The sequence below is a fragment of the Stenella coeruleoalba genome (genome assembly GCF_951394435.1).
Source record: "Stenella coeruleoalba genome assembly, chromosome: 12".
NCBI classification, from domain to species: Eukaryota; Metazoa; Chordata; class Mammalia; order Artiodactyla; family Delphinidae; genus Stenella; species Stenella coeruleoalba.
In genome coordinates, this window is record NC_137158.1 from 63,627,758 (window position 1) to 63,640,097 (window position 12,340).

At 41.6% G+C, this 12,340-nt stretch overlaps 1 protein-coding gene across 6 annotated transcripts in view; it reads right to left on the bottom strand.

Moving 5' to 3' along the window:
• The window catches only part of MAP7 (microtubule associated protein 7), a 167,144-nt gene that overhangs the window by 59,788 nt on the left and 95,016 nt on the right, over positions 1–12,340 (bottom strand). For all 6 annotated transcript variants that reach the window (XM_079939822.1, XM_079939823.1, XM_079939825.1 and 3 more), the window contains exon 2: positions 3,758–3,859. In XM_079939822.1, coding sequence (XP_079795948.1) covers positions 3,758–3,859 — 102 coding nt within the window. The remainder of the gene's footprint in view (positions 1–3,757; positions 3,860–12,340) is intronic.

Below are 12,340 nucleotides of genomic sequence, written 5' to 3' on the forward strand. Positions count from 1 at the left end.
AATACAATTGAATAATTCCAAGTAAATAGTGAATTTTCTGTAATTTTTGTCTCCCTCTCATTTCTACCCTCATATCACTTTTCTCTGGAACAAAATGAAGGTATAGAAAATGATTTGACATCACGAACATTTCACATTGTTTCCCAACAGATCTAACGTTGTTAGAATAGAACTGAGTTACTTATTCTCAGATGGAGAAGTTTTAAGAGAAATAGGATTTCGGTGGCGGTAAGCTTGCAGCTACACTCTGCATCCAACCTCCTACCTGTGATGATTGCAAAGTAGAGGGACTACCCAAATGAGGGCACTTTTAAAAGTGAAAGGGCGTGCTGATAAGAGTCTGTCTGTGGCGACGTGTGTAAACCTGGACTATTCTGCAAAAATCGGAACTAAAGAGTGACCCTCAAAGATCAAGAAAATCAACTCACTTTGACAAGGCTTTTTTCCAAGAACTCAGTAGACCTTGACTCCTATCTGAACCACTACTGTTTATACAGTAAACTACTTCTGTTAGGGCTTTTTACAAGGACTTCCATATATATTATCAGTTTATTCTTCACAATAATCCTATGAGTTAGTCAAGCAGCTAGTCATTCAATGAAGAGTTATTGTGCCTATTTTCCAAATGAGAAAACTAAAGGAAATAAATGCATGTGACTAAGGAAGGTGGCACAGTTAAGTGTCAGAGTTAGGCCTTAAAATCCCATCTTTAACTCAATCCTGTCCCCCCTTTTCACAGCATGGCATCTACAGTGTCATTAGAATCAGAAAACAGCTGGAAGATTACAGGTCATGTTTTCCTCCATGAGGGAAATTTATTTATTATTTATAAGAAGAAAGTTCTACTGGCTCTTCTAAAGACTTGTGGTGGGGAATAGTAGAGGGATAGGAATTAAGAGGCATTTTTAATAAACTGGAGTTTCTGCTTTTCTCAGGTACGTGCCCAGTAGTTCATGAAGAAAATGCAATTTTCTCTTCTAATCAGGTCAAACTTTTACCATTTGGGTTACAATCAAGGACGAGGTGAAATGAGTCCTCTAAGAAATAATCGCTCGAAGCACAGAGGGAATGCATGGGAAGAAGATTCACAGCTTGTTCTCAGGAAAAGCTTCACAGTGGATGTGGCAACTGAGGAGGATCGCCAGAGACACACTTGCTTTAAGAAGTGTGGATGGCATGGGAGGAGGGTGTTACAGAAGGAGAACAATGTAAGCTTGGTGTTTCCCAAAGTGGGTGGAACAGTGGAGTCCAAGGCTCGATTTTAGGTCATACACAGACAACTTTTTTTGTTGAAGTGTGGTTGATTTAGTGTTGTGTTAATTTCTGCTGTACTGCAGGGTGATTCATTGATACATGTATATACTTTTTTTAATATTCTTTTTCATGATGGTTTATCATAGGATATTGAATGTAGTTCCCTGTGCTATACAGTAGGACCTTGTTGTTTATCCAGGAAATTCTATATATAAAAGCTTACATCTGCTAAAAAACAAACGAACAAACAAAACTTTTACCATTTGGAGGCAGCTGATGGAGTTCTGAAGAAGCATCTTGCACTTTCTCAGTTAACAGTAGTCATAAACAGACTCTGTAACTTTACAAAGTGTCTCTTTTGGACTTGGTTCAAGCATTCACAGCTGAGAGTACCCTTCCCTCTTGGATAACACAAGACACAGTGTGCACATATTTATAAAACACCATGAGGACCTTCCATTACATGTTTTAAACGTAAAATATTAACAATTTGAACGTGAATAGATGCTTTCTAAATCAGAGATATTCTAGAGCATAAGTATCAGAAAGTAAAGGAGGGCAAGAAATTTAACTAAAATTTACTGGATAAAAAGGGACCCTTTTTCATTGTCAGGATACTTGCATCTGGTTAGGGCAATACTCAAAATATCCCCAAAACAGCATGTGCTTCTTTTCTTTTTAAGTTCCTACAGTAAGAAAATCAACAAAAACCGCTTTAGACAGACATTCCTGTGACTCATATCCCATAAAATCTAAAGGTTTTACTCAAGCCTGGAACTCCAACTTGGAACCTCTTATGTCACCTTCAGAGATACTCAGGAAGATAACATGGTGGTTTTAAAAATAAGAGTCTTCTATGTATCTTTGCTATGTGTATACACAAGAAAGCAGATGTAATCTGAAATGAAACGTCTCCTCACTGAACTTGACTCTGGCAACATAAATCAAATGGCTCTATAAAGAGATGGCCAGTTGGAGCAGAAAAGATGTTTTTGGCCTCTATATTTCTATGCACTCTGCATATGTCTCTTCTGATAATGGAAATACTGTGTTAGAATGATTTACTCATATACTGGTTTACTCCACCATACTGTCAGCTAGAGGGTAGGAATTATGTCTTTTAATAATATTTCCCTTCTACCTATACAGTACTAGCACCAGATAAATAAACAAGTTATCGGGATATAAAAGTATAAATTGCACAGTAAAGAATGTAGGAATTAGAAGCAATGGTTGATGGGGAAAACAAGGGAAAACCAGTACAAACCATTTAGCTATGTTCAATTCTCATGGTAAAACAAACGGGATTTTCAGGCTAAAGAGCTTCTACTTCTACAAGGATGCTCACTGGAGTATAAGGAACAGAAGTCCACTAGAACAAGCTGCATGAGGACAGGGGCCCTGTTGATTTGCCCATACAGTATCTCTCACAGTCCCAGTCATAGGGCAACTACTCAATAAACATTAGATGGTGGCTGGGCTTTGGGTGGATAGATGGATGGATAAATGAATGAAAATGCAAACTAACTAAATGGGGAAATCTTTGCCTACAAATTAAAACTCCACTGAAACTACACATCATTTGCCAGTAATGGTTACTCATGCAATACCTGCAGTAGTACTGGTTATTTCTCTCCTAAACGGCAAGCTAGATTTACCTTCTCTGTTCAAGACCTTTTCCACATGGGAAAAAAAGCCCCACAAAACTAGGTGCAATAGGGAATGTTTTCTATGGGGCTAGGTACCGTTATTTCCATCTTTATTCTCACTGATTCACTGTTCTTGAGTGACTTTGGCCTTGGATGCAGCAAGAAGTACGCTTCCAAGAACCTCATGGGGTGTTCAATTTGCCTTTACCTTCCTTTGACTGTCTCTTATCATCAGACTGTAAGTTAGTCTCTCCCAAGGACCACGCAATGGTTGATACCTGGAAGCAACTGCATGGTCTATTCAGTTGTTTGTATTATGTTTACAGAGTGTTTGCTTCGTCGTATCACTGAGTGGAATAGACCATGAATCACAGGCTATCAGATGAAATTACTGTGTAGGTGTACAATCATTGCAGGGAATGGAGAACAAAAACATCATTCTATACCAGCTATGCTGTGTGTAATGATTTCCTTAAGTGGTTTTTGAAAAAGTCACAAAAGAGATATGCAACAATGCTGGGCATACAGGTACAGAAAATGGTGTCATATCTATCATTGCAGGCAGAATGGCAAAATTATTTCCTCTTACACACTGCTTGACAGTAAACAGTGCATTCACATACACCATCTCACTGACTGTCAAAATGATTCTGAGAGGTAAGTAGGGCATAGCCTTGAATCTCCATTTTAAAGAGAGAAAATCAAGGTGTGAGAGGTTCTCTGACATATTCATACGAGTCAGTCTGAGTGTGTGTTTTGGTGGCAGGACTGAAACCAAGCTCTCCTAAATTCTAGCATGACTAAGTCCTTTGGGTTAACCTTCCTTTTTCCACAGCAAAGGCAATGCATAGTACCTGGTTTATTTCCTGTGTGGTTGCTATTCTGTCCTGAAATAGCAGAAGCAGGCCGGTTGGTGGCCGCGGTTTTCTTATCTTGCACTTTGTTGCCATCAGGCGCTATACAAGTGAGACAAAAGAGAAAAGACATATTTAGTTTCTTAAAATTTATTCAGAAACATTCACATATTCAACATTTACTGTTAACCCTTGTATCAAATGCTAGGCTAGATTCAGGAAATATAAAGATTAAGCAGCCAACAACCCCTGCCCTCAAGGAGCACACTGTTCAGTGGGAAGAACACATTCAAAAATCAATAGCCTAGGGGCTTCCCTGGTGGCGCAGTGGTTGAGAGTCCGCCTGCCGATGCAGGGGACACGGGTTCGTGCCCCGGTCTCGGAAGATCCCACATGCCGCGGAGCGGCTGGGTCCGTGAGCCATGGCCGCTGAGCCTGCGCGTCCGGAGCCTGTGCTCCGCAACGGGAAAGGCCACAACAGTGAGAGGCCCATGTACCGCCAAAAAAAAAAAAAAAAAAAAAAAAAAAATCAATAGCCTCAGCTCAACTAACCAATCCTACAGTGGTGGCATGTTCAGGGTCCACGGATTTGTTCACCCTGGCTGTCCCAGTTTATACATAAAGCAACTGGGAAGAAATAAGACTGGGATCTAGAGCCTCTGATCTTTGTTCTTAAAAAGGTCATGCATTAGGAATCAAAAAATTCCAAGAACATAACCAAGCAGGTCACCAAAAGGGAAACAGGGAAATAATTTACTAGGATTTTGGAAACGCCTCTAGCAAATGTTCAATGACAAAGATTATTCAAGAGACTAAGGGAAATGTACTCTAGGAAGGGACCGAAGGGCAGAAATATCAGGCAATTCTCTGGTTATATAAAGTATAGGGTCCTTCAGGTAAATTGTTCTTCACACATATGACTTGAATATATTTTTAAAAGATATTTAAAGTATCTTTGCTACTTCTCACAAATCATGTCAAAAACCAAGCCCTTGTTATTCCCTGCCTCCTACCCTCTGCCTTAAAATCTGTTCCACCCAGTCTTCCCCATCCATTCAGGCAACTCCGTTCCTCCAGTAGATTAGGCCCAGAGCCTTGGAATTATCCTTGATTTCTCTCCTCCAATCACTCCCCAAATTTGATCCATTAGTAAGTTCTTACAGCTCTACCTTAAAAAACATCACCTCTACCACTACCTTTCTGATCTCCTCTTCCCTGTGACTGCAATATCCTCCTAACCAGTCTCCCTGACCCCACCACTGATCCTCTTCAGTCTATTCTCATCTCGGCAGCCAGAGTGATCCCATTAAATCATAAGTCATGTCACTCCTCGGTGCCAAGGTCTAACAGCCGCCATCCCACTCAGAGCAAAATTCAAGGTCTGTCCATGGCCTACAAGGTAGGTATGGTTTGGCCTTTACCTTGCACCACTTTCCCCCTTAATTACTCTGATAATACTGACTCAGATCATACTGACTGACTTAGTCCATCTCAGAGCCTTTGCATGTACCTGAAATGTTCTTCCCCCAGATGTCAACACGGGTCTCCCCTTCACTTCCACTGGGTCTCTGCTCAAATGTGACATTAGAGTCCCCTTGATCTATCTAAAACAGCACCTCTATCACGCATTACCGCCCACTCCTTCTTTTTTTTTTTTTTTTTGCGGTACACGGGCCTCTCACTGTTGTGGCCTCTCCCGTTGCGGAGCACAGGCTCTGGACGCGCAGGCTCAGCGGCCATGGCTCACGGGCCCAGCCGCTCCGCGGCATGTGGGATCTTCCCGGACCGGGGCACGAACCCGTGTCCCCTGCATCGGCAGGCGGACTCTCAACCACTGCGCCACCAGGGAAGCCCCGCCCACTCCTTCTTACTCTGCTTTGTCTGTAGCCCTCATCCCTGACATGTTACATATTTATTATCTCCTCCATTAGGCTGAGGGAAATGGCTAATAACTAGAAAACAGGACTCACTGGTTCAAGGTTTTGGAATCTGAAAGGGTGTGACAGTAGTTATGCTTCAGGAAGACTAAATTTAAAAATGGCACCTAAGAGGGACTAAAAAAAAAAAAGTTACTAAATTTACCTTTTACCTCTGAATGAAGAATATAGCAAATTATGGCTGTCTGTCAATTACATACAGTATTAACTAAAGAGTTAACTAAACAGACTAAACAGTAGAAAGCATCTTACATAGTATGTTTAATACTGTTTAACTGCCCAGTTTCAAATAATTTGTTGGCTTTCAATACAGGTTCAAACATAAACACTGATTGCTATAACACACACTCTCATCCTACTTGCCAAAAACAAGTTGCCACTCATCACCACGTGGCAGGTAAAGTCCATACTAGTTAGTATTGGCCTATAGTCTCACAATTTTAGAGGTAGCCCCTAACGACCAAAAATTGACTTAATTGGAACTCTGGTGCTCAATATGGATAGAACAACATTCTTCCATATTCTGCAAGGTAATCTTAAAACTGCTCACAAGGATGATTAACAGAAAGGAGGGCACACAGATTTGCAATACCTTTATTATTTTCTTTTTATTATATAGCCACCTCCAGCACATAGTAAATAAAGCCTTAACTAGTAAGCTGTTTAAGGGATCTTCTACTTATTACTTTTACTTAAATGAAAGATAATTAGGACCATTTGTTTAGAAAATATTTCAAATGTATTCGTTTCTTTCTTGCCTTGGCATATTTGACATAATTTAATCTGTCTCTGGTGATTGAATATCTGCAGTTGCCCCCAGGTCCTGACAACACACATCAATCCTAGCTAAATATTACGTTACAGTAGACCATGAAGGAGATTAAACACATGGTCAGTGCAAGTGACTTTTCCAAATAATCCTTGATTAATCCCTGATAAAAAGCTTTTTTTTTTTTTTTTGGTTGTAATTTGCTTTGTCTTGAAACTCAACTGTAAGCTATACATTTCAATTAAACTGCAGGTCTGGTTACTTGAATTCCAATTTATCTACATCTGACTTTTAACAGATCCACTCTAGTTGAACACCTATCTGCCCACTTTTTTGTTTGTTTGTTTGTTTTTTTGCAGTACGCGGGCCTCTCACTGTTGTGGCCTCTCCTTTTGTGGAGCACAGGCTCTGGACGCACAGGCTCAGCAGCCATGGCTCACGGGCCCAGCCGCTCTGCGGCATGTGGGATCTTCCCGGACCAGGGATCCAATCCGTGTCCCCTGCATCGGCAGGCAGACTCTCTACCACTGCGCCACCAAGGAAGCCCTATCTGCCCACTTTATTATCATTTGGATCTCAGGAATTCATTTCTATCACAAAAGACCTGAGTCCTATTCTTAACAAGACAAATTTAAAATTGATCTTAAAGTGTGTTATGTTCATATAAAACTGACAGGTTAAATTTAGTAAAATAAAGGTAATTTAAAAAGTTGTCAGGCTATTTAGCCCAAGATTATATACTGTTAATTTTTAACCATTAGGTTGAACATTTGTCTAAAGTTTTCAGGCTATGTTTCTGCTTTTCTATTGGTCTTTCCTTTCCACCAATGTAATGGTCCTTATTTCTCCAAAAACCATTTTGGTTAACACTCTATCATGGTAAGAGGGAAGAGAAACTCAAACAGACCTGGGTTCAGCTGTGAGCCCTGCTACTAACTAGCTCAGTGACCTTCAAAGTTTCTTGACTTCTCTAAGTAGGTAACACGGGGGTGAATCTGCCTAACTCACAGGGTCGTTGGGAGGATTAGTTGAAAAGATGTTAAGAACACGGATTGGCATATAGGAGGTGTGTAGCAAATATTCAGCCCTCCTTCTCTCAGCGTTTACGCCGTTCCTCAAGGTCCTGGGCCTCCCACACTCGGAGGTGTAGCTGTGTGTTTGAGTTTGTGGGGAAGGTGTGCTTTGGAGTCCGTTGACCTGGCTCTGCCCCTTAGAAGCTGTGAACCGGCCGCACATCACTTAACCGTTCAGCCTTCATTTCCCCATCTGCAGTGCAGGAAAACACTTTCAGAGTTGTGAAAATTAAATGAGACTGCCAGGCCCACTGCAAGGCTCAATACATGGTGGAAGGTATTTTAGGCTCTCTCCCTATTCCTACACCAATGTGGGAAACAAGGTTTCTAGTTCCTCTGGGCTGTGTTCGCTCATCGCTAACAGGGAAAGCAAACCTGTGTCAAACTGGGGACAGTGCTCCTGGGGAGCAGAGTCTGGCTCTGCTGCTGCTTTCAGAGGTTTTCAGCTCAGGTACAATCGCACCTCCTGGGGGCCTCAGGTTGCGGGACTTATTGGTACAGTTTCCAGGGTACAACCTGGCTTGGGAAGAGGTAATCATCCATCTTTCTGGGGCTTAGAGAGATGACAGTTTTCTGAGATTTAATACCTTTCAAGTTACCGTCACATTAAGTAAGTGTGAGCCTTAAAAAAAAAAAAAAGAACCCTCAATCATAATAGGAAAATAAAATCTTCTGAGGTATTTTTTTTTTTTTTTTAAACCAAGTGCAGGGAATTTCACTGTTTGAGAACATAATGAAAAGGGGGAATTTATTCGTTTTAAGATTTAAACATTTAAAAATCTGGAAATCCTAGATAACTAGCAGGTAGGATTACATACACTATTTTTAAATTTACCATTAAAATAATACCATTTCTAAAATGACCCAAGTGACTTTCCAGTATTATTTATTTGAATCTCTTTTCTTCTCATTTTTCAAAAAAGAAAACTAAGCCATATACTATGACGCTCAATAAGTGTTTGCTAGCCTTATAAAACTTTTATTGATCTTCCTGCTAGCTTGAAAGCTTTATTCCATTAGTGTCACATGTAAGTGTATTAAAGACAAGAGGAAGGATGGAGAGAAGCACCCTTGTGGTCTGGGACTCTGCCTCTAAATCACTCTGCAACAAAATATGCAGGCAGCAGACACTTGGAGCTTTCATCCAGTAAAAATTCTGCAGCTCCCGGAAGTGCCACCAAGGTGTCTCTGTAATCCATATCCTCTACCATTCATTGCAGTGTCTTCCCATAAAGGTCATGGGGTTCCCACTGCTTTGTTTCTATTTTTGGCTGGATGGTCCGGTTGAAGAGTCTTCTCTCAATTGATCAAGATAACTGGTCCAACAAATGCTTAATTTAGTAAAATGTAAGATATTTATGACTGCGACCTTAAGGACAATGCTGAGTTTAAACTCACTGAATGATAGGTAGTCTTGACCTCCACAAAAATTATGTACTTCTGTCACCATTATAAAGGGTGGCATGTGGGCTGGGAAACAGCAAAACTTTAGCCCTCAATTCCCAGCTCTGTATGATGGGTCGTACTCTGTGGAATCCAGCCCCACAGGCTACACACATAACTTTGGGGGAGTAAACCAGAAGACAGAACGAGAGGCTGAACTGCACACAACTGTCATTTCTGTAGTTAAAAATGGTTGAATTTTGCAACTTCATCTGTCTCAATCTCATAGTTTCAATCTACCCGCGCAGAACAAAAGTCAACATTGCAGGCCTTGCAAGCGCTGTCTTGCTTTACGTCTTCTTGCTACGATAAATCTTAGCCACAAGTATGACCGTATGCTGAGTCCTGAGCCTTTCTTAGTGAATCACAGAACCTGAATCATAAATAGCGTATTTGAAAATCTGGCCGCAGAATACTGCTCTGGCAATTGAAGAATGTACTGGTTTAAAATCACAACATATAAAGATCACAGAGTAACTCTCAGGTAATTCAGAGCGTTTCACCTAAAATGTTCTGCTTTATGAGATCTGTTTGCTTATTTGCTTGACAGTTAAAATTTATTCTAATATAGCTGCCAGGAGTATTGTAGCATTTAAGTCATAGCTATTAAATGTTTTATCCAATATTATTTATGAAAGTTGCATCAGGATAAGAAGGACATAATGCAATCTCGTAACTTCTAATGACTTTTCTGATTAACCCACATGATGGAGAGCTTTTCAGTTTAAATTCCTCATAATTGTATGTGAAGTTGTATAGGAATAATCAAAGCCCATGGGAGTCAGCATGAGACAAACCTAGGTTTAATTTCCCACTTCACTTCAGTTTTCTTCACATTTATTCAGTCAACACCCTACTCCGCGGAACACCTTGTGCTCAGTACTGGGAAAATAATATTAAGTGAATAACGCATCTTTTCTATCGCTTTTTCCTTTTCCAGACCCCTGGGAGCTTTTGATTCCCCCAATAATTTCTCTTCCTTTAGAAACATTCTTCCCTATCATGGCCTGAAGCACAATCTTGACCTCAGTCCCTTGCAAATCTGCATTTATAAACAGTCTTCCACCTCTAAGGAATATATGCTCATGTATCTCTGCTATCACTTGAAACTATGTCAAAATCTGAACTAACTGTCCTCACAAAATCAGCCAACTCAGTCTCCTTGTTACTATCAATGGAACCACAATACTCCCAGGCTCAGAAATGTTATGTGGTGTTTTCAATAAACATTTACAGACACTCCCATGGGCCAGCCACTGTGCCATGCCCTAAGAATATGAAGACTATAGGACGTAGCGTCCACCTGCAAGATGCTCATTATCCTTTGGAGGAGACAATATGCAAATACATGCAGTTACAAAACCAGACCAATTCAGTTTTCAAAAATCAATACACTATAGAGGACTAATAACCAAATAAATGGTATAGTATTACAGGGATTCAGAGGTGGGAGGAGGTGCTACAGGGGGTAGTAGTGATGGGAAACTTCACTGGATAAAGATTTTGAAGAATGGAGCGAATCTGTATAAGTGGTGGGGAAGCAGAGAACACGCCTGGCTGGGACATGGCATATGCAAAACTACCGAGGCAAAAAAAAAAACGAGAGAGCATCAGGGGACTGACCAGTCAGAATGGTGGGTTTAGTAAGGCAGGCAGTTGAAAATAAGACAAACAGGCCGAGGTCAATGTGTCCTCCAATTCCATGAGTTTGGACTTTATGATGAAGACAGCCACTTCACTATGCAAACTTACAGGTACTGTGCCATGGCAACGTCTGTAACTAGAGACACTGAAAAACAGTGCCGAGTCTGATGTGCCCCCCTGCACCAGGATAAACCACTTCATGGTACGGCACAACACCTGCCCACATTTAGCCTGGCAGCAATAAGAACCATGAACTATTTATTCAGCACTCTATTGCTCATTTCTTGTTGCAAAAAGAAATGCAATTAAATGAGAACATTTGGTAATAATGTGTATCCGAGTCATACACTGCATCTTCCTTACTCATTCTGTTGACAGAAACAATGCAATTAAGACGTTTTTCTTTGCATTTCACACACTCCAGATAGAACAAAAAGTAATGACTTGGCGGCTACACTAGACTACATTAGAGGCTTGTAAGACCCAGTGCTGCTCATCCAGCAACAACGAAGAGTGACTGAAAGTCACTTTCTGATAACTTCATTTCTTCATAATGAAAAACAAATTATGACAGTGATGGAAAACGATATTCAGCCAAAAAGCAAAGAAATTTGTCCAATACGGAGACAATACAAACCCAATGCAAAGACACTGATTTTCCAAATATAATCCAACACTGTGCCTAGTTATGTGATGTATGGGAACAGAATTCACCAGAAACATCACTCATCTTCAGAACAATAAGGCATGAAGAATGAAACAGATACATGTAGCTGTTTATTAACAGTTCGTCATCTATCAACTTCGTCTTTGATACTTAGCCAGGTGCAGAACTGTGATAAGTTCTACCAGACAGAGGAACTTGAGGGCAGGGATGGTGCCTTCATCTTTATAGCCCCTGTACCTTTAGTGTTTAGCCCACTATCTGGCATACAGGTGACACTGAATAAATGCCTGAAGAAGGAAAGGAGAGAGGAAGAGAGGGTAGATGATGTAGCCCAAACAAATTGTGGCAAAAGTCCAGGAATAAAACGTATTAATGACAAGGTAAGTAAAAAGAAAAGTACACATTCGCCCTTTTTTTTTTTCTATGACAAACTGTTTAATGTTCCATAATGTGCAGCTTCTAAGTGAAAAAGGCCCATTAAAAATCTACGAGCTGGGCTTCCCTGGTGGCACAGTGGTTGAGAGTCCGCCTGCCGATGCAGGGGACACGGGTTCGTGCCCCGGTCCGGGAAGATCCCACATGCCGCGGAGCGGCTGGGCCCGTGAGCCATGGCCACTGAGCCTGCGCGTCCGGAGCCTGTGCTCCGCAACGGGAGAGGCCACAACAGTGAGAGGCCTGCGTACCGCAAAAAAAAAAAAAAAAATCTACGAGCTGTACATTCTGGTAATGGGGCAGCCGGCCCCCTCCCCAGCCGTCCCTCCGAGAGGCAGGTCAGGGCAGGGTACAGGCGCCGTGAGAACATAGTCCTGGGTGTGCTCACCAGCAACACACGCGGGTCAGTGCCCAAGGGTCACGGGGGTGGGGGCATGATATTTACACAGGGGAGAACCACGGACACATGTGTGACCGGAAGACACGAGGGGCACAGGTGACAGTGGACCCGGGAGGCCCAATGCTCCCGTGGAGGTATACACAAGAGATGTGAGCTGGACGGGTGGGCACCACGCATGACGGGCTCAGGGCTCCTGTGAGCAGAAGAGGCTGTGGAGC